We start from the raw sequence: 23,249 nt of genomic DNA on the forward strand, positions 1-23,249 counted from the left end.
ACAACAACAGGGGCTGACTTTTGCTAGGCTGCTTTTAACCCCATCAGTTCATCAAATAACTGAGAGACTGCCTCTCACCTTAAGTTTTTTTATCCAAAACTGCTGTTTTTTGGAGAGCCCAGTTCAGGGGTGGGGGTCAGTCCAGCACACGTGTGATAGCTCTGCTATTGGTCTTGCTGCTGTGCAGTCAAAGGCTTCCTCCCAGTGTGCTGCTGGTATATGCTTGCTTTAAAGAGCAACATCAGCACGTTCATTGGCTGGTGAGATAGCACTTGTGCTTGCTGTGGACTATTTAAGCAGCCTGCAGTTTCCTAGATTATATAGAAAGGATAACCAGTTCTCTCACTGCAGGATTTCCTGTGAGAGGTTCTTTGCTCCTTAAAAATTAGTGACTGCTGGGTTATGGAAAAATTCCCTATGAGGATGGCCTGGTTTCTCTCAGATGGTAGAAAATAGGACCAAAAGAGGGAAAAAAAAGTACAGTGAAAAACTTCAGTGTGCACAAGAAGCAGGAGTTTGGTTTTATAAGGTGAGTCTCAGCAGCACTATGTAATATTTACTCTCCAATTTTCTGAGGCTTCTGGATTTTTTAAAACTTTGTATAAAAGCTGCTGAAAAATGATAATGTGTGAGTACACATCCAGCCAAGAGAGGGCAAGGCACAGGCGAGTCTATTATATCCTCAGCCAAAACATACTCCCCTATGTGGAAATAGTGCATCTGCTATACTAGAGATTGCAATTAATCATGTCCCCAGAATGCCATTCTTAAGTGTATTACTAAGCTCTGATTTTATGATTAGTCTTTCAATGCATTTAATTTATAGAAAAGAAATCTTTTCAAAAACTTGCTTCAATTAATTTTGGCTACAGTAAATTGCTGGGAAGCGTTTATCAATTGTTGCAGCTCTGAGCTGCAATGCTGTGACTGTTGGAAGTGATAAGAATAGCATGAACAAAAGGGAGAAGAAAGGGCAGTGGAAGTGGGATTCCTCTGGCTTACAACCATGGCCTTAGGGTTGCAGGGGGGACAGCCCTTGCAAAAACACACAAGTTCTTGTGCTCCAGAAAGCATTTCTCAACGGAGCATTTTGGATTTGGAATGTGCTAGGCATGGTCATGTGGTAGTGAGCAAATTTTAGGCCAAGAGCAAAGCAGCAGGAGGTTTTATGAGTGCAAGACACATTCAGGAAAAGCCTAAATTCTGGCTTTGGACAACCACATCTGGTGCTCCTCAGGGTGACTGGGATTGCATGTCCTTAAATGCTTAAAAAGGAAAGCACCAGGTTTCTGGAAATCACTCGGTGCAACAAAGGGCACTTGAGTTGACCCCTGGTTTTCCTGTTCTTGATTTGCTCTGATTTGGTATCAAAGGTACAGATCATAGCTGTGTCAGATTAACCTCTTTCCAGCTGATACAAAAAGAAATAAGTTGATGATTGACTTCAAACCAGTTGCTGGTTTGGGTCACTCACCATCTCAGACTTTCACAGACGCTGGTGGCATCACAAGTTGGTTCACCCTATAGGAGAGAAAACAAGAGTGACATGAGAGAGCTGCACTTAGCTAAGAAATAGACTTCTTAACAACATACCAGCCTGTTAAATCCAGGTGCCTGTTTCGTAAGAGTTTCTAAAGAGACAGGATGTTAATAACTGTCCTGTACTATTGCATAAAGCTGAAAGCCTTTCACAGTGGCGTCTGATAGCAGTTCTGACAACTGTTGGAACATGCCAAGTCATATTGCAACACTAATGGACAAGGATTTGGGAAGGCCCCAAAGGCATTCAAACATAGCAACCGTTTCCCTAAGCCAGTAACAAGACCGTGTACACAATGGCTTTTGAACGGTGTCCTTCAGACTTGACAGCATAAATGTAAACAGTCACCACTGATAAAAGTGAAATTAAGAAGAAAGCCCTGACAGAATCTCTGCCAGAGATCCAACCAGGTAGGAACATCATGGTGAAACATCACTTTCCTTGGGAAGATGCTGATTCATTAAAACTCATCATTGCCTCCTCACCAAACTTCGTACCTGACCCAAGGTACTGCTGAAAAGGGATGGGGCTGTGTTAAGACGTGCTTCAAGATGAAAATAAAACAGTGGTTAAGGGCCACCTTCCAAGAAATCTCTGCAGCCTAGATGCAAGATCCAACATTCTATGCATTTCTCCAAGGTCTCTTGTCTTTCTGCATTTCAAAGCTATAAACTGAAGTACAGTTTATGCAGGATGCTGGCCCACATTTCTTTGCAGGATTATTCTTGGTAACTCTACTGCACTGGGCATTTTAACCATGCTTTAATTTTCAGAATATATCACAGAGCTAAAATATGACCTTGTAAAGCAATTACTTTAGAAGTAGGATGTAAACTATGATATTTTTGAAGCCAGCAGAAAACACTACAACAGATGTTTGAATGCTGTAAAGCGCTGAAAGTAATGTCCAAGATTCAGAGTACGTACAGAAAACGTTTTGACACAACTTAGAGAACCCACCTGCACTGCTGAGAGGTGAACTGTAAACGTACCTAAGACTATGCTTCTTGTGTTCAGCTTCCCATGGAATGAAACCCACCTCCCACAGAAGCACTTCTGTTATCCCCAAGTCTCAAAAATCGCTAGTCGTTTGCATTTTAACCAGTATCTCTCAGTTTTGCTTTATCTCTCCTTTACAGATGGGAGCAGAGGCCTAGAGGGGCTAATTCTGAAATGCATTTAGAAGATTTCACAGGAAATCAGAGCCCACAAGACTTTTGAGAACCTGCTGGGGACAGAGTTGACTTTCAGGAATCACATAGGATGTGGGCAGAACTGAGAACTGAAATAGTCTCCAAAATCTCACACAGGGCAGTTTTCATTCTTTCTGAATCACTGTAGTGCAGACAGTGGTCACTGACTTTCAGCCTGATTTCAATGAAGCTCAGCTTCTCAGCTTACAATGGCAGCTGGTCAGCTCTGCATTTATTTATTTTCTTTAAGCAAAAATGCTAATAACAAATTTCAGATTCTCTTAGGTGATACAATGTCTTCCATGGACTTAAGGAAACAAGACTAAAGAGGATGTAAATCCTCATTTATGGCCCGCTCGTCTTTCTAATGACGATAACCCCACACTGACCACGTTGGTGCTTCCAATCTGGGGGTATCTGCTGACTAAACTTGACTTCCTAACTTGTTCTACTTTCTCCACATTGTTTTCTCAAGATGGTGAATGTTTTCATTCCTTGAAGACAGTGGGGTGGGAACCACTCTGTTATTTCCTGAGGGGGAGGAAACTGACCCAAATTGCCTTTCAAGAACAGAAGCTGCACAACTTTTTTTTTTTCCTTTTTTTTCCCCATGTGCTTCTCTAGTAGTTAAAATGAGACTGATTCCTTCTAACCCCGTCATTTCCTCCCCTGTCAAACCCAAATAGTTCTCCTAGATCCTATCAAGCTATTTCCATGTAATGTGACAGCATCTATAATTCTCAAGCATTTATATGACTGTCTGTTTAATATTAAACTACATGCTCTAAAGCTGTTAAATATTTATGCTGCGTAAAATGCATCTAATTTCCCAGCACCTCAGCCAGTGACAGAACTGCATAAGAAGAAGATGCCAAATTTAAGATAACAGATGAGTGGCCAAGTCCTTTACAGGTCAGCTATACTCTAGTCTCAGTTTCAGGAACTGCAGAGATGATTTTCCAAATTCTCTTTTCCTTTCACTGCAGCTGCTCACCCACCCCACCAACACTGCAGATTAGAGTTTGCAATACAGGCTGTAATTCAGGTTGCAGTAACAGTGTACACCTCTACCTCTGTAACAGCTCCCAGCACAACAGAATGAGGCTTCGATGCCCACATCACATCCACGTGTGCTCACCCCATGTCAGCAAGAATAAAAACATTTCCCTTTTCATCTTTATTTCTATCTATACACAACCTAAACAACACTCATATGCTGGTATCCTACAGATTGCCATGCAACCCATTTTCTTGCTATCTAAACAAGTCAGGCTTTGGCTTCTGTAATGGAGAAGCGTATTAGGAAACGGTGTCCTAATTTTTACAGCCCGCTGTACTTAACATCACTTAATTTTTACAAGCAACAATAAAATGCTTCAATGAGGTCCTTCTAGCCTGCAAATAGCTCATTATTTGACTAACAAGAGCTCATTCAGTAGACAAGAGTTTAGGGCTACAGGGGCAGCTAGATCGACAGTGGCCTCAGCAGAAGGGAAGGTTAGTAAATCCCTGCTGAAGCCAATTGCCAAAACACATTAATATTTTAGTAAACAAAGAAGGGAAATGGACACAAATTTACAGACCATTCCACTCATATTTTCCACTATTGTCTGCATGTCAACACCCTCACAAACCCAACTTGCAGTTTGGCCTGCCAGCAAACAAACAAGTAAGTAACAAGGCCAGGAAACACCTCGTTAAAAACACACATAACCACTGGTCATATGCGATCACATATGCAGATCACATTATTCATACTCTGCACAGACACTGCTGCCTTGTCTCACCAATATTCCACCAGGCAGGAATTTAGAGCTGCATTTCCCTGGGAAATGCCACACCTCCCTGCAGGTCTTTGAGTCAGTGAAATTCCATTGGAAGCACCAAGCACGCACAAAGCCAACAGAGCTGCACATGTCTTCGTGCAAAGATTTCTGACCCTGAAAACAAATCAAAGAAGGCTATAGATAATCTGCTTTGCCTAATTTTGCTTACTGCTGAAACCAAAGCTAACTGCAGAGTGCTCATTCTGCTTGGCTCTGTACCACATTTGCTGGGTAACCAAATGGTCCCAACGATGCACTGCCTTATTGCCAGACAGGTTACCAAGAGCAAAATCAGCAGGGTGGAGACTAGTTCAATTATGTACCCTTTAAACCCTTCATTGCATGTTTTTAAATCAAGCAGTGCAGGATATAAATGTGCAAACCATTGCTGTCCCCCAGTAACAAAGGATGGCTGCAGTTTTCACCAGCAATTGGAAGGAGCTGGACTTCCCTGCTCTACAACAGAGAGTAAGAACAGCTAAATCAAAGATTGCTTCCAATCAGGATGACCTGTTTTGACTGCTCTCAAGCTATTTTGATAGTTAAGTCAGTAATTTTGGGCTAAGATACACAAGATTAATAACATACTCAGTGCTTTGATTTAAAAGGCTCCTGGTATGCTGTGTCTGGAAACAATGACAGAGTGAAGATGCATGAAAGGTGAGCAATAATAATACGTCAAGAAAGAAAGAGCCCAGTGAGTGGTACAGGGACAGGAGTGGCACAGCTTAAAACAGTCTGTGCACTGAGCTTCCTGAGGCATCATGACAGGATCGTGCAGCCTTCCAGGAAAAGGGTCTGTTGGATGAAGCTCAGGTCAGTTCGTTACAATTTTGTAATGCTATGCTTAGTGTTCTTCAGCAAAGAAGCAAATGTAGGAATAGCTTACATTGGAGTAGAAAAGCATTGTTTAATTGAGCTCTGCTGGCTGCTTCACTCATTTACAGCCAGAGAGGAAGCTTGGGGTCTGTGTAAATCCGAAGCCCTCCAACCCAGGCTCAGAGCTGAAGACTTGGCTGCATGCAGCCCTGCTGGCAGCCGCTGGCACAGAGCTGCCCTTCCCCCTGGAGCCAGGAGAGGTGGCTCAGTCTGTGCTGAGCAGCAGCTCTCATGGGGACGGCCTGACAGGAGCTGCATGCTGCTGGTGACAGGTGCTCTTTCAGCTGCACTAAAGAACTGAGTTGGCTTAAATCCCCTTTTTTCCTGCACATCAGTGGGTTTACTGAACAGAATACAATGATTGTGTACAGCAAATACATTTTTTCTCTCTGTTTGGTACAGCCTCTCAAAGCTGCCCAGACTCAGTTACTATTTTCCATCTGTTCACTTAATCCAGGTGCTGACTATATGTTTGCCCCCAGAGGATGAAGCATAGGTCAGCTTCTATTTACCCTCTTTTGCAGATCTTACAAGAGGAGAACACTGTCATAAAGAAAGAAACTAATAACCTTTCCTTCTATTTTCCAGGCAGCTGCAACAGAACGGATCTGAATACGAGCAGTTAATAGCACTCAGTAGGTACCAAGGACTTGGATGGAAATGAAGTCTGCCTTACTGCTCTGCAGTGGTATGCTAATGTGGACTCCTGAAGCTACTGAAGATGCAGGTCTCTGAGGCCCTCAGAGCACTGGGCTTGAATCTGTCCCTGTGTATGTAATTCTGCTGGATAACCATGGGCTCAGAGTTAAGATGATCAGTTTTCTAGAGCCATGGAAGATGTGGATAACATCATACTCTCATGTGCACTGAAATAATGGAGGAAAGAGAAAGCAGAGTCTTGATCTCTTCTTGGCATGATCGAACAGGAAAGGGTATAACATGACAAACAAAAGCAGGTATGATGTAATTGAATCCGTAAAAAAATCCGTACAACTTCCTGATGCCAACAAATTAGAAACATATTTCTTACCCTCCAGAATAACTACCTCATAATACAGCTCTTTTCAGCAATCTAAGCTACCAGGTGTGGGGAACTGTCCTGTTTTGCTCTGCATAACAGTCTGGGAAGCCCCTTCTGGCACATGATAGTGGTCTGGCAGCAACAATTACTAAACCAGAATACTTAAGACACTCTTTCCGGAAGTACTGCAATTAATAAGCAAACAGTTCTGCCCCTGTTACTCAGGTCAAGGCCCCAGCCACAAATAAATTACTCTAACACACAGCTTGCCGAAAACCTGCCTTGCCAAATACCTCCAGTCCAGATTCAGAGTGCACAAGTCCACTGATTTCCTTCATGCTAAATGTGCATGAGTCTATTATTAACACCACTGCCTTGAATATGAGCATGCAGATCTTCACATGAAGAGGTCATCTACTATTGATAGAGGTCAATACCTTTATAGTATGTTTTGTGACTGTCACAGTCTGCAAGAGACTGGCAAGGCTGTGGTTTTTATTACTTATTCCATTTCTCTGCATCAGAAAGGGTTTCTGGCTTGGAAGACTGCCTTCTGTTCAGCTGCTCCAGTCACCTGCATGAGATCTCATCAGATTTCATACCTGTGCCAGGGAAGCCTTAGCAAAGAAATTGTGTTAGCAGGAATTTAAAATACCTTCCTGGTGAAGTCCCTGCATGCCAAGAACTGCCCTTTGAAACAGACAATGCGCCACACTGCTCCTATTGTGAGCATATGGTTTAAGTTCCCATACACCTTGTGGGCAAGTGCTTTTAATCTTGTTTTACAGCTGATGAGCATTTTAGGGGATAACATTTACTTCCTGAAGGTCACAGCAGAGATTCAGTAGCCAAGACACTGGTAGGACTCAAAGCAGTTCTTGATGTGATACTCTTAAAAAAGAAATTCCCTTTTTGCTGCAGAACAGCACACAAGTAGCTAGCAATAGTCTAGGAATGCTGTTTTCCTTTCTCCATGGCAAAAGAGATTAACCTTGAAAGGACAATGAATGTGGGGAATTGATGGGCTTGGAGAACCACAAAGTTCTGCCTGCAGCATCACCCACAGCTCGCACTTAGCACGAGCTTTGCCAACACCAGCTGGCTCCATCCTTCTGCCTCTACTTAAGCAAAGCTCCTGCTGCCAACAATTAACTTGAACAGCATATTTCAAATGCTGTGAGCATTTTGCATAAGGACCACAGTTCAGCTCAACGTGTCTGTGAACAAGCAAACTGACCCTTGACATCTTCCTACATAACCTGCAGGAAATCTGCAGGTTGAGTACAGCAAGCAAACAAAACAGTGATTTTTTTTTAATATGAGACCATATTTTCCATCTGCATGAAACCAGCATTTCTCAGCTGAAGAAATCAAATCAGTATTTAAAATTCAGCTGGTCCAAGCCGTTGCATTCTTGTATCTGCTAGCTCCATCTATGGATTTATAAACATGGCTAGTAAGCAGGGGAGAAAAAAAAAACAACAGTTTTACAAGCAGGTTTTTTTCCACCAGTAAAAAAAACTACTGCTATTTTCACCACCTCTTCATATTCCTAACCCAGCGTTTCCATATAAACCATCTAATTGTCTAATCCTATTCCATCTGCAGTCTATGAATATTTTTTGTGTGACTGTGATCTGCAGAACACACTCCTTGCCTCCCTTCCTTCATCATCGCAACACTGCAACCTAATCTCTTTGCTGGGGCTTTTTTAACTACAGATTGGTACACTTTCAAAAGGCTAAGGGCATCTTACCTAAGCTCAAAAAGCATTCTGTCCAGCTCCTTTAAGCAAGATAACCTTGCAAAGGATCCTAAAATATTTAATGGAGGGCATATTTGTCTTAGTAATGCAGACGACCAGAATGGGACGCGCCATGCACCAGTCTAGCATACCAGCTGTACCTGTTACACTATTAATGGAGGGGTTTCTGCTGTGCTGACAACAACAGAGGTTATTTCACAGGTTCCTTTCTGTCTCTAACTGCTGCCACACAAAAATTAGAGAAAAGAAGGTTGACAGTGCTGTTAGGCCTTTCTCTGCCCCATAAAATAGAATCTGCAAAGCAAAAATAAGGTCAGACACTTTCAAATTGCTGCAACAGGAGAACTGGGAGATCATTTTATATCTAGTTCTAGAAAAGGCTAAAAATAAGCCTGATGTGAGGCACAAGACAGTCTGAAAATGGATTATTCTCATTTTTCCTGTAATGTAATTTTCAGATTTGCTGTGTTTAAGACAGTAGAAAAGATGCATGGACTAGGAATTGTTCTTTCTGTGTCTTTCACTACATGGTCTGTAGTTAGCTTTTTCTTTCCAGTGGCTTACCCACCACTTTTAAAGCCAAATGTTAATTACCAACTGCTGCTCAGCTGGAGTTCCCACATCTGATCAAAGGTGGTTTGTTTTTTTTTTTTTTAAATGAAATGTTTAATTTTATGAAAGAAGAAAGACCTGCTAGAGCCATACGAGCAGCCTGAACCTTTGCTAGTCATGGAAACAACAAACAGGCAAACCATTTATGCTTGCAGATCTCTCTGAAGTGATGGGTGGCAGCTAGCTAAATACCTACATTTTTTTGTTCTGACCATCTGCATCAATGCAGCTATTTATTCCTGTTTGTATCTGTGCCAGAGATATACACTGCAGTTGCATCCTGCTGCCTGATCTGCATTGCTGTATATTTGGCAAAAATACCCAGCATATATCACGAAGGATGCAGAGAGGGACAGAACAGTAATAAACCTTGGATATCCAGCTGTACCTCTGGGTGGGCACAGGAAAGAATAGAAAATCTCACCTCTCCTGCTACAGAATCACTGATTAAATAAAAATTGATATAGAAAAAAAGCCCTTTTGGGGATAGATTATTCTATACCTGAACAGAGCAATCTTTCTCATAAAAAAAATGGAGGTGAATTTGGGTTTTCCCTCAGAAACAACTGGATGTGGACATCATGGGAGACAGGACCCTGGATTGTAGGATCACCTGTGCCTGCTGCAGAGCATCAGGGGTCCCACAGGTCTGTGCCTGTACAGAATCACAGAATCACAGAATCACCCGGGTTGGAAGGGACCTCAAGGATCATGTAGTTCCAACCCCCCTGCCTGGCAGGGCCACCAAACATACACATTTAGATCAGGTACAGAAACAGAGAATCACTGTACAGCAAAACTCCAGAGGCTCAACACTCTCATTGGCTGCCCAGAAAAGCATCCTGCTACATGATAACTACATTACAGTGATTTATATGCCCTGGCACCTGAAAGTTGTCAGAGCTTGGGGAAAGGACTTTTTCACTTTACCTAATGAAAAGAGCACATTCTTCCTAATGAATAGTGAAGCCACTGCTTCTAATAAGTACTATTGCAGGCATTTCTTCTACAACTCCAGGGTGAATCTCTGTTTTTTCAAGTTACCTGCATTATGAGCAAGGGAGAGGACAGACTGCAGCTGCAGTTCTAAGCAGTGCTGAGCTCTTGCTTCCAACATGTGCAATACCCCAGGTGCTCTGGAAGTTGCCTTCTGGCTGATAACCTGCTAGAGCTGCCCAGATACCAGTGATGGAGCTGGGGAATAACAGTGAGGCCATCAGATTGCTAATGGGTTTATGCAGGGCTCTGCCATGGCAAGATACTCTATTTGTACACGCTGTTTTCCAGGGCATCTCCAACTATGACTTGAATGTCACAAACACTACAAATGTAGTCATGTTTGGCATGAAAACATGAGGGCTTGAACCCTCCACCACAATATTCCAGAACTGGATGTGCAAACAGGGAAGGCAAGTGAAATCACAGCAGTGATTGCAGGTGAGTGGTTTCAAAAAGAACTTGTCTATTTATCATTTCTAGTGCACAAGAGCTCTCACAGAGACCATTCTCTAACCATTTTCTGTCTCTTATCACTTTAGAAGAGTGGGGGTAAATTTGTGTTTTTAAAATTGCACCAAAAATGACTGGATTACATTACGGAGTGAAGTACTGTGTTGTGTTCTCTGCTAGTCCTAAGCTGACTAAAAGCCTATTTAAGCTGTCAGGCTCCTAAGACAGGCTGAAGGTCACAGCAAAAGAATCAGGAGTTTTTAAGAAAAGAGTTGCTGTACAAAGAATTTCTTTTCCTGAGTGTTTTTGTGAGAGGGGCATCCTTGTTGATTGGAATTCCTGTGCTAAAAAAGTAATGCTCAAAATATGCCAAGAATTGTGGCAGTGACAAAAGTTGTGTAAAAACACCATTAGGCATTGAAAGCCTGGAAATTCTGTTTTTGAAAGGAAGTGTGGTGGAAACTGGAAAAAGCTTTACAGGAAAGTGTGGTTGCTATGCTGGTATGCTGTCCTGCCTGGAAGAAGAAATTATCTCAAAGCAGACACCCAGAGAGCATTACAGACAGGAAGAAACAAATGAAAAAACATCTAAACTACTTTTCATAGAAGCATTGATTTGAAGCAGAGAAAGCTTCATTTCCATAGGCAGAGCAAGGCTGCAGAGAGCAGTGTTACCCTTCTTTGCTTCCATATTAGTTCATTAGACAGGTCGGTGACATCTGGCCTGTGTGCCCTGACCCTACTGGTGATAAACGAGTTTAATCTCTGGCATGTGACACCAGTGTTTGCGATTCCTGCAGGTTAATTGATTTCTTTTGGCAAAGCACATTTCCAAGTCCTGTCGCCTGAGCAGCACGACTGACTGCAGAGAGAAAATAAGGCATCTTGAAGAAGAAATTCCCCCATATCCAGTGAATAATAGGTAGGATATGAGAGAGGATTGGCCAGGCAGAGAGCTATCCTTGCCAAAGGTGTGCAGTGCCAAGTACAGATGGCCTGTCAGATAGGTGGGAGCTGGACCTTGGGTTTAAATCCAGCACGGTGCTGTAAGCTGCTAATAGCAAAGCACCCAGTTGTCTTTTCTCTCCCAGGAAAGCATGCAGCTAATAACAAATCCTCCCCCATAAATTCTTCCAAGGAGACCAGTGAACCTCTCAGCAGTGGCAGACAGGACCCATTTGACAGCACAGATCCCACTGCACATGGCATGGGCAGAAGCCTCACTCAGCAGTTGCCAACCCTTATAAAGATACTGCCTCACTGTTCAGCAATGTGTCAAACTTGAGTGAAGCTGCACTCTCCAGGAATCTGATGGTAAGATGACAGAATATTTTTAACATGGGAGTGGGCATATCTAGAAAGAGTGCAGCGGAGAGAAATCATTTTGTTAGCTGTTATTTATGACAACTGTTTTCCCTCTGTATCTGAGACAGTTTGCTATAGCACGTGTAGGATCAGTGAATGTGTAATACAAGTTCATAAATGAACGTGAATCAGATTAGGCAACTGAAAGATGCAGAAAGTGGAGCAAAAACAAGTCTGAAGCCTAACTAGGTAAGTTTCTTCACTCAGTGGAACAGTGACTGGTGGGAAAGCTGGTATGATTTTGACATAACCAAATCTGCTCAGGCTGTCTACAGCAATAGACAAAAGTGAACACATCTGTGTAGGAAAAAAGGAGAACAGTGAGACGTGATCTCTCTGCCACTTACTATTTTATCAACGAATTGAACTTTTGGCTCCCTGCTGCTGCTGCAAAAAAAGTCACCTTGAGCACCTAGAAACTGCTGTTCATCTTGCCATGTCCCCAAGGGATCGTTAATAAACTTGCATATACAGCTCATTTGTGCCACTACAGGAGAGGAGCTGGAAGGCAGCCAGAGAGCTGCCATCCTCCTGGCTCTGCAGGCATGGGAGGCCTTCAGGAACTCAAACAGGTTTCATGTTTTGTCCAGACAATCTGCTGTACCATCTACCTCTTCTTTCTCATAAAGCAGATCTTCCTAACCTCTAACATCTAGCTTCAGTTACTGCAGCTTAAAGCCTTTATATGCAGATGATAGCAAACCAGTCATCCACAAAGCCTCACTGAAGTTCAACTGAGCAAGACTTAACCTCCTTACCAGATACACAGGTGATGTTTTGTTCTCTGCAGCATGTTTTAACACTTCACTACAGGTGAAATAGATACTTATGGTCACCAGGAAGTGGAAAACTTTCCTTTTTCTGGTATTTGTATGTGTTAGTAAGAGGAAGACAGGACTGCTCTTAGAGGGACACAAACACTATTGGTGACACTGCTTCCAAATCTCCTGCACTCAATGGATATGACAGTGCGAGCCAGAGAATAACACCCAAACTGTTTATATACTTATGTCAACTCCAAACACCTTACTTTCCTTGTAGCTGTATCATATCTAGTGACAATGACTTGCCAGAGCCACTTTGTTCAACACAGCGCAAAGCATATCCTGCTCTCTTTGTCTGCAGAACTGCCATAGGCTGCTAACATATCCACATTATGATCTTCTGCCCCACATGTCTACATCTGTGTCATGAATGCAATACAACCTGTGTAGCAAGATTTACACAGGCAAACTCAGTCACACAAAGTTCACTCCGATGTGGATGCAGCACTGACTTCTCGAGAGCACATCTATGCTGCTGCTCTTGAAGGGCAAATGCCTCTCAACCATGTCACAAGAACCTCCTCTTCCTCCTAGTGGGAGCAAGGCAAAGGCAACTTCCAGTCAACACCAAACCAGTCACCTGCCCCATATTCAGCATGATGTTATACACAGATACTCTACTGTTCAACAATTATGAGAAAGAGACTAACCCAGCAGTGTGTGTATCATGTGGAAGCGTCTTCCGAATTACTGTAGTTGCCAACCGTGAGGTGGTCCGAATCGGTTTCATTACTGAAAAACAGTAGCTTTTTTTAAAAAGCTGCAATAAGGGACTGGGAAATACTATCAGCACAGCGAGCCTTGAGCACTTATGTCCCCACATACACAGCTTTCTTCCTTCTGTGCTTGTCCGGTGTATTGGAGGTAGTGAGCATGGTACGAGGGTCTGAGATGGGACCGTGTGTTCAAAATTGACCACCAAGCTCTGTGAGGTATCTACTGCTCTTCACCTAGCAGTCCACAGGTGCCAGCACACAGCAACCCCTCACCACAGATGGCCTGGTCTGTGCATGCTCACGCAAGGGTAAAAGGGATCAGTGATCTCAAGTACTGTGCTCCCCTCCAGGCCATAAGACCAGTAACTGAGATCCACCAGAGCAGAAGCATGTAAAGGATGCCCAGCCAGCTTGACACAAGCCCCTGTGCTTCGTGCAGCCTCATGCACTTTGCTGAGCTGAGGTTCTTTGCATACAACCCAACATCCTTTACCTGGAGGGACCAAGGCCCAAGGAAAGAGTACAAGCATAATGTTCAAGAAAGAATACAGGCTTTGGTACCTCCCCATTTGCAATTGCCAGGTTACTCACTGTTGTTCAGCTTTGGCTCGGTCACTGAGGAAGAATAGGGCTGTGGCCAGGAAAAACATCCCTCCTAGGACAACGACAAATGGGCAGAGCATGAGTGCATACCCCAAGCTGAGGAACTCCCAGAGCGGGGACTCCTTTGTGCTTTGTCGTATCAGATCTGAGATCTACAAGAGAAGGGCAAAAAAAAATTAGTCACTTAGATGAAAACAGACATTATAATTAGAGGGAACACAGCTCCAACCACCACCACCTACTAAACATATGCACACAGTTTAAAATGGAAGACTTTGTTCAGAAGAGGCTGAGTGTCCTCTATGCTTTAGCCTTCCACACGCCATCATTCTGCACTCTGGAGCCTGGGCAACTCACACTGTGAGCAGCACGGCAGGGGTTCTCCTCACCCTGTCACTCTCTGCCTGAGCTGTTAGTCTTCCCACACCCCCGTCCATCTTCTCCCTGCCTACCTCAGTGACTGAACCAGTGGGTGTCCAACCTCGCTGTACTAAGCAGGCCTCCTGGTGTGCTGATGCTGCCTCACCAGCATTGCTTGCTCACTGAGGCAGTGATCAATCTTCTGCAATTGCTTTGAAGTCTCGCTTACTCCTACATCTTTACCTGCCTTTCAGCAGAAGGAGGTATTGAACTCCTTTCCTTTGTGTTGAGTGGGATGGTGGAAATGTCTTTCATGGAACAAAACCCACGGGTCCCATTTGCTTTTCAGAGGCAGACCTTGCATGTAGTTTTATCTGAGGCATGGGCCTCATTCCCTCATCTACTCTCACAAACTTTCTGCTCTCTGCCCCCCAGGCTTAGACCAGGCCTGGTACACGAGGGCCAAACAACCACACACCAATGAGTTCATGGGATGAGGCAACCTGTATCTTCTGACAGTAAAAAAGCATAATTATCTGAAAGTGAACACGAGTGTGCACTGACACAAAGGAGAAGCGACATGCAGTGGCAGTGTTTAATTCATTATGAAAAGCTTTTGCTACAACTCAGTATTATTTAATGAGTGTCTGTAGCTAAGACAATCACATTTTAATATTTCCTGTCCAGCAAAAAACTTGCCACTCTATAAACCAACAGCAGTAGCAGCTCTCAAGGCATTATGTATTTAAGTGTCCAGTTCTGCTCCTTTTGTTGAGACAAAAATACTTCTTTACACCAAAAGACTGCAGGGAATTTGCACCATAAAATCCTACTGCTGTGCACACACACAAATCAATTCCAGAAATAGTCCAGGCTTGACCAGCCAGCATCTCCTAAACAGCCACACTATTGCTAATGAAAAGGGTGACACAAACTACAAGCAAAATCCAACATTGAGAGCTTACATCTAAAGAAACAACTAAATGAAGTGAGAAAATGTCACATCCAGGAGAAATCACCTGTTCACAGCCCTGCACTGCAGCCAATTGCATTGAGCTGGCAGGTAAATGTGTTCAGAGATGCCTTACAGATGCTAAGATCAACAGAAGGTCACAGAAGGATGGAGGCACTTTGGAGCACTGACAGCCTCAGAGTTTTAATAACCTTCTCACTGCTCAACCTGGCTCCTGATAAGAGCTAAGGAAAGAAGCAACCAGCCTGATGCAGGTCAAGCTGCTCTGCACACAAAAGAGTAGAGGACTGTTACGAAGGGGCAATGTCAAACAGTGATGAGTGAATAAGCACCAGAAGAGCGTTTCTAAGGAAATGATTTTTTGGCCAGATTTCACTGCTTCATTCCCTGCTCTATAAAGTTGGAGGAGAAAATTTCAGTGCACGGGATCTAGGCTAAGGAAGTGTTCCTGGCCTCTCAAAGAGAACTTAATTCACAGTATATAACACACACGAGGAAGAACAAGAGCATTATCACCAAGTCTCAAGTGGGAACCAATGAATAAACAAGTCCTTCGATTGAAAAGCAAACAGTGGCTGTAAGTCTGAGAGACTTATTAAACGTAGCAGAAAGTCTTGAACGTGAACAGAACACACCCATAGGAAATCAACAGAACATGCACTGCACTCAGAAGACAGGGACCTCAGTTGGTAATTTATTCCCTCTTGTATTCAGAGACCTTAGTTGCCAATGTTTCCTTTATGCTTCATTATGAGCCAAAATTCCACATTGAATCAAGCCCCTCTGTGTACAACAGCCAGAACTGAGGCTATTCTACAATAGAATTGAGAAATTTCATTATTGGAAATGGATACAATTATCCTCCAAAAGGACCAGACAATAAATCACTCAACAAATTGACATGATAAATCACCAACAGATGATGAAAAGCTAGGCATGGATGATGTGACATTCTGGGCTAAAAAGCAGCTTTGAAAATGTAAAGACTCCAATAAATAAAGCTCCCAACACACCTTGCTCTGCTCTGCTCTTCCTAAAGCTCCATACTGACCTTTTATACCAACAGACCTCATTAACACTGAATCTACTGCCTTTGTCACTTTTAACCCTCCATGCTCTGTAAGTGTGCACTGTAGGATCAGCAGTGTTTCCCCCTATCTGAGATACAATTCCACCCATCAAGCCACATGGCTTTCTCATCTAGGTTCTGTATAACCCCCACACCCATCTCTGCATCTCTGCATCTGGAATTTTTATCAGGGCTCAGATATTGTTTTTGCTGTTAACTTACAGTCACTGTTCTGTCTTGTTTTGCTCTACTCAGCTACAAGCCACCTGCTCAGACTGGAACTTTGGCATCTCTTCTCTGAAGGACACAGGACATAATTACAGACTTGTGCTCCAAGAATGACATACTGTTTGCCAAATGATCTACACTGCCTTGCCAATTTTTGGCTTTCAGATTCCTTGAAATGATAGCACTGAGTTGGCAAGACCCAATCTCTCATTGTATTCAGTGTCGTCTCTTTATCACAAGGAACAAAATTGGGTGATGTATGCATGCAAGTCAGTGCCAGTTCTTCAGCACAGAGTCATGTATGGGATTCCTTTTTTGCTTTGTCACTTGTTAACTGGCAAAAGAAAAAAAACTTAAAAAACGTTTATCCGAAACCTGGGGGTAGAAAATCAGTGAGTCCTGCTGCTGCTTTGCAAGTTCTGCAAGTATTTGATATCATCCTTAGCGTGAAACTTCCCATCAACACACTAACTGTTTTTTTTCCCTCACTCACACAGACCTGAGATCAAGAGGAATGACTCAGCTAAATAACTTCAGCTGATGGCATTTGATCACCCAGCACAAACGACATGTGTTCAGTGGGCGGCAGTCCCTGGCTGCAGTCCATCAGAGGAAATGCCCACTTCCCAGAGAACAGCAGTTTGGCTCCAGCAGGCTGATCCAACACCACCCAAACCTCTGACTGTGTCTCAGTCCGAGTGCAGAAGACAGTGAAGGAAAAGTTGAAACTTCGCTGCGTTTCTCTGAAGCCTACAGAAATACAGCTTGCTCCTATGACACTCTACCACCAGACAGCACGAGCAGCTCAGTTACAGATGCCCTTACTATACAATGTGATGGTAGCATCTTTGAAATCATTTCAGCTGCCTTGTCTTATTTGCTGAACAGTACATCTCAATTTCTCTGCAATTGCTTGATTTTTCTAAATTTCTGATTCCACTCCTTGGGCACCAGTCTTGCTACATGAAAGGATATTTCCTCTGCAGTGTCTGATTTTTACTATTACCAGTTTGGTACAGGCCAGGTTCTCTCTGGTTCACCTCTTCAGCACATTTTCTTTCCACAGCATTCCTGGTAACCTCACAAATTTTGGGGCTCACCCTTTCTGAATTCAGAGATGCATCTGATCACTTTTTAGAATCAAAATATAACAGGAAAATGAAGACTGGAAAAAAAAAACTAAGGGATTTTATAAAGAAAAAGTAAATAATTTTCTGGGCCTGTGGGGGAGAAAAAGCATTCATGTACTGTGCTAAATGATGTGAGAGACACGTTGTAAAAAAGGAAGTAAAGCAAACTATTTTGATATTAGCTCTGAAAACTGTAGAAAGATAAAAGCAATTACATTCTGAAAGTAATTTCAATTTTAACATTGGCATGTCTGGATGATGGAGATTAAAAAAGCAGAACATCTGTTAATCTTAATTGTGTCCTTCTGGGATCACAACCAGATTTGCTGTGGGGATGGTGACAGCATCAATACCCTGTGTCCCATGGTACCTGGGACTGCATGACCCATAACAAGAATTCCTGGACTGCTCATCTGTTTACTTGCACCCCTTCTAAGATTAGCAGGGTGCTTCCTTGAATGGGCCACAGAAAGTTAGAACACTCAGTCAAAGGTTCCACTTTTTAAGCTAACAAATGGACTTGGTATGTCTGTTGGTACTAGAGCAGCACTGCCTCCAGACTTTTGCCCTGGACAACAGGAGAGGTTCAAAACTCTTTCTTCATGTCATTGACTGTCCTATCTCTTCAGGTCCAGTCTGCACTGGGATTTTGTCAGGGAACACTGGACTTTCTTCATTCCCAGCAGGAGATGCCTTGTACAATGGGCAACATGGAATCAAGAAACATGACAAAGAACTGAAATGTGCAGGGCTGGGTGATGCCCACCTACCCGTAGAAATCAGGTCTGTGGCAGAGGACAGCAATGTGAGAGCAAAGCTTTTAGCAGCTGAGAGAGGCACAGGCCCCTTATGTGGCTGGATGTCCCAGGAGGGGAAGTCATGAAGGAGATGAGCTTCTAATGGGTCACAGCGTGGGGTTGTGCTGCTGCACTGTCCATGCATGAGCTCTGTGCCAGCAGCAAGTGGGCACAGCCAGTGTGGATGTCCAGACCTGTACATGGTGCTGCTACTGCCTCAGGAGGGTGAACACTAATCCAAAAGTGTTTTATAAGCACAGTCCCAACCGCAGTGGTACTTAGCTAGGATTGGGATGATTTACACTGCTATTGCTCATTCCTTGTGCAGATAGGGCACAAGGCACCTCTTAATGCTTTCCTGTGAGGATCAGCTGCTCTCTGCACGCTAATTTCCTTGCAGAATGGATATCCATCACCATCTTCCCTGCTGCTCACTGCAACAACATAATGCTTGTGAATCAGCAGCAAGAAGCACTTGCAGAAAGCAGACATCTCATTCTGAAACATGCCCAGCACCATGAAAACTGTGTGTCCGTGTTGGGAGTTTACAAGGTCCTTGGTAACTTGAGAAAGAACCAGGTGGGAAAGATTTTTAGCACACTGAAAAAGAGCAGATGGGACAGAGCATGAAGTGCTTGAATGGAACTTCATTTAATGAGGTACTTTTACATAATTTTACTGTCCATTTATCACTAGTACTGAGAACCTGCACTTCCAATCAAAGTTGCCGAAAATGACAGGTACACAGAAACTGTGGGGAAAAAAAGGAACAACAAAAACAAACAAAAAAATCTAGATTAACAGGCTGTGAACCTTTGGCAAAGTCATTTGGGTTTTTTTAGGGCAGATTTAAATCTTGTTTGTTGCTGAGTCAGAAAGAGTAGAAAGCTTGTTAGCTCATTGCAACCAGATAAATCCTGTGTGGATTGATTTCCAGGTGCTTAATTCTCCTTTTTTTTCTTTTTTTTGTTTTTGCATCTGACAGCCATGCTATGGAGCAGGCTCTCAATGTAAAGTTACTGCTTGAAGAAACTGCTAATAAGGATGAGGGACTGGGGGCTCCTTTTCTTGCAGTATTTCCTTTCCAACATCAGATAGAATAGAATGGCCTGGGATGCAAAGGAGCACAATGCTCATCAGTTCCAACCCCCTGCTGTGTGCAGGTCGCCAACCAGCAGCCCAGGCTGCCCAGAGCCACATCCAGCCTGGCCTCGAATGCCTGCAGGGATGGGGCATCCACAGCCTCCTTGGGCAACCTGTGCCAGTGCCTCACCACCCTCTGAGTGAAAGATGTTGGTCTGCAAGAGCAAGTCCCATTTTACCCTCCACAGTCACATGCATTAATATGGGGGAAGACTCTGCAGTGATCCTCTTTGGGTTACAGAAGCCCAGCCAAGCAGGTGGCAATTGCTACAGAAACAAGAACAATCAAAAACATGAAAGTATATCACATGCCATCTTCTGTCTTCATCAGGTGAAGTACCAAGATCTCCATCATGGGAAAGCACCCTGTTCTGTTCATGCTATTCAGGATCACAAGAAGGGAAAGAAATCTGGATAAATGCAATGTTCCCTCAGATGCAGTGCCCAGAGGATTTGATTCATTGTTAGAAGGAATGTTCACTGAAAACTTCATTCTGCCTCATAGAAAGCAAGCCCTGAAAAATGAATAAGCACTCACTGAAAAGCATCTTTGGCAAAAATGGAAGTGGCTTTCCTGTAACGTGACATGCTGCAGGCAACAGGACTGAGACCTCTCCTCCATCCTTTATTGCACAACAGCAGTGGAATATCTCCTAATTGTCCATAAAAGAGTGATGCTGGGAGAATAATTTGCACACTTATCTTGCAGGATATTCTTTGCCTTTTTGAACTACAGTTCATCTCACACCCTGCTTTGGCAGAAGAGACAGCACTACGTCATCACCAGCAAGCACATAATGGGCTGTATTTGAGGAATGGCTGTACAGGTCAAACAGGGACTAAAAGCCCAGACTGCAGCATCACATCACAACAATCCACTTCATTACAGTGCCTTGTTTTTAAGCAAGTCAGACAAGAGTGGATTTGAGCCCCAGCAAACCAGTGGCCTGTTTTAACACAGCAGGCTAACCAGGAAAGAACCATGAGTAACCATGTCCACAGATCTGCTCAGGAGCAGCCATAGCACTTTAAACTACGAAATATGAATTTTAAACCATAATGCTGAAGTTCAGTTTCTTCAAACAGGCAAGTCTTTTCATGCAGAACTACTTTTTATACATATATAGCATTTACCAGGATGGATAAACATCGTTGTAAGCAAATCCACAATAAGGCTGTTTCAAACTGGCACAAGAGGGCTGTTCTGTCTGCACCTCCAATTATAACTTTCATGAAATTAATATCTCAGCTACTGCATTTAGTACACTTTTTCGAGTTGTCCCTAATCAAATGCTTATGTGCCTTCTTGATACTCTGCACCAATGATAATTAACACCGTTCTCCTAACTACTTGCTAAAGGAAGGTCATTAGCATTCTTGCTATTTAAGTAGCTCATTAGACCTTGTTTATTGACCTACTCACATAAGAAAGATGGGGAAGGGAGAAAAGTGAAGGGTGACAACTGATTTGCTTATTCGTAAAATTGTAGATGGACCGATGGAGAGAGCTTCTGCATGACCTACAGCACACAGAGCAACAAGCCCAGCCTGAGCACAATTGCAGAGCAATGCTGTCCCTACTCTAGCTGAAGTGGTTGGAGGCTGTGCTCCTCAGCAGATCTCTAGAAGTAGTGAGCAGGGAGACAAGGACAGGTGGGCACCACACTAAGTGGATTTGGGGAGAAGCTTTCAACCCACCAATAGGTGGAAAGATACTGACCCCTGGCACTTTAACACACCATTCCAAACTTGATGCTGCCAAGTGACAGAAACAGGCAGGTTTCAATCCCTAGACCTGATGTGGTTGCAGAGGGAAGATGTGGAAGAATTTAACAAAGCAGCAAGCTAACGGAATAGGCAAAGCAGCAGAGCAGCAAGGACAGCATGTGCCCACAACAGCAGTTTCTCTGGCACATTTAGGGAGAGCAAAGCCTGCAGCAGGTGCCTGCTTCTAACTACAGCCAAGGCTAGAAGCAAGGCAAGCCTGGATGAGGAAAGCACTGCTGGACAGTGCTTGACACACACTGAGGAAGGAAAGAAAGAGCCCTAAGATACGGAGGTCAAATGCGCAGAAAGCTGAAATTACCTCAAGAACAAAGTACAGAGTTACACCCCAAGCCATTAAATGGAAATTATTTAAATTCTGCAGATTATCACAAAGGTCCTGAGAAAGTTACAGATATCTAGGAATGAAAATTATTACATCTACTGAAATACTGCAGCAGTGCCTATTCTTATTTGTGAATGGAGAGGCAGCACTGATTTATAGTAATTGATCTCAGTGCTTAACAGGCAGGAAAACCTTTGCAAATTACAGCTGCTACCCTAAAACTGTATTTGCATAGCTGCTTTGTACGAAAACCTTAATACTTTTTATCATTAGAAAGGTTAGTGATATTCAAAGACATGAAAACCAGCCACACATGTACACTTTCTTCCATCTAGCTTTAAACACTAACATATATCTGGCACTTTTGGTAATTGTAAGAAGCTGCCAAAACACAAAGCAGTCATCAGATGCAGCTGTACAGCAAGATTTGGAAGCGTGGGAGATAACAGAAAAACCTGAGTCTGACCTTCAACTTTTATGGCATGACAGAGCAAGGGAGCAATCACAGATGTAGGCCTGCAGCTGTTAAGTACCTTCAATGCTCTACATGAGGATTATAAGATCAATAGGACTTCTATTGGTAGCCAGCAAACACAGACAACTGGCTGACACAGCTTAGTTGTTCAAGGACATGGGTATCCAGTTCCTTACTAAGAGCACTGCTGGAAGGAATCTCACTGTGAACTCCCCAGTACTCTGTAAGATTTCAGCCGTATCTGGATCCAAACACTGCTTGCTGAGTGAGAGAGCTGCAAGTGGGATTTGTAAGCAGTCAGAAGAAATGGCAGACCTTGAGGATCTCAGATGCACCCTGAGTGATGAGGAGGCTGAATTTTCTGTGGTATTGGAAAGCTCCAGCTGACCTTTCAGTCCAAGTAGCACAGGGAGCATGAGTCAGCCAGGCCTTCCAGAGCCACAGAAATGGATGCTGGTGCCTTCTGTGACATGAGCCCTTCCCTCCTGCTCCCTGCCAAGAAAGCTTGCACTTGGGTACCCTCCTTCCAGGCAAGAACTGCCCAATAACTACAGCTTTAGAAAAGAGTAATCCAAAATCATAATTAATATTTTCCAAGTCTAAAGGCAGCCCAAGGCAGCCATTAAATTGGGTTTTAGCAAATTTCAGCAGGCATCCTTAAGTAAATCATAACTTGCTTGCTCTCTGAATACCAGAAGGGCAAGACGCGTTATTTCTACAACCAAAGTCCTTTTCTATCTGTGACACCAAAGAGCCTTAGGCAACTTTCAAGATTAATTGCAATCATTCCGGGTCCTCACCACTCCTCCTGGATGTGTCCTTTATGCAATAAAAAGAACAAACACGCAGCAGTCACCTGGGAGCCTCAGTGCATCTCAGACCGTGCCCCTCACCACCGCTGGTCCCCATGCATGCAGCCCTCCCCACTCCATTTTCTTCCTGCCATTCTCCAGTGCTGTCTGCCTGCACAGAGCCAAATCTCCCAGTGATTCATTTGTTCTTGTGACTTTCAAATACTTTCTAAAATAAGATCATTTCTCCTGGGGTGCCCAGAATATTGAAGTAAATAAAGACTAAGCCAAATTGTATTTATTTATTCTCTTGAGATAGTTCTCATTCCTTTGATCCATTCAGCCTTATATATATTTGTACATTCGTGTAAGCTTCAGAG

General features: G+C 43.3%; 1 protein-coding gene across 2 annotated transcripts in view; it reads right to left on the minus strand.

Annotated features, from left to right (window-relative positions):
• The window catches only part of LOC122184567 (protein spinster homolog 2), a 122,843-nt gene that overhangs the window by 4,495 nt on the left and 95,099 nt on the right, over positions 1–23,249 (minus strand). The window contains exons 11-12 of one of the 2 annotated variants that reach the window (XM_042879614.1): positions 13,782–13,945; positions 1,475–1,521 (exon numbers count right to left, since the gene is read on the minus strand). In XM_042879614.1, coding sequence (XP_042735548.1) covers positions 1,479–1,521; positions 13,782–13,945 — 207 coding nt within the window. In that variant the 3' untranslated portion in view covers positions 1,475–1,478. The remainder of the gene's footprint in view (positions 1–1,474; positions 1,522–13,781; positions 13,946–23,249) is intronic. The other variant, XM_042879615.1, reaches the window with a different exon arrangement.

This window comes from Lagopus leucura, unplaced genomic scaffold, assembly GCF_019238085.1.
Source record: "Lagopus leucura isolate 7727_CA_CO unplaced genomic scaffold, USGS_WTPT01 Super-Scaffold_100024, whole genome shotgun sequence".
NCBI lineage: Eukaryota > Metazoa > Chordata > Aves > Galliformes > Phasianidae > Lagopus > Lagopus leucura.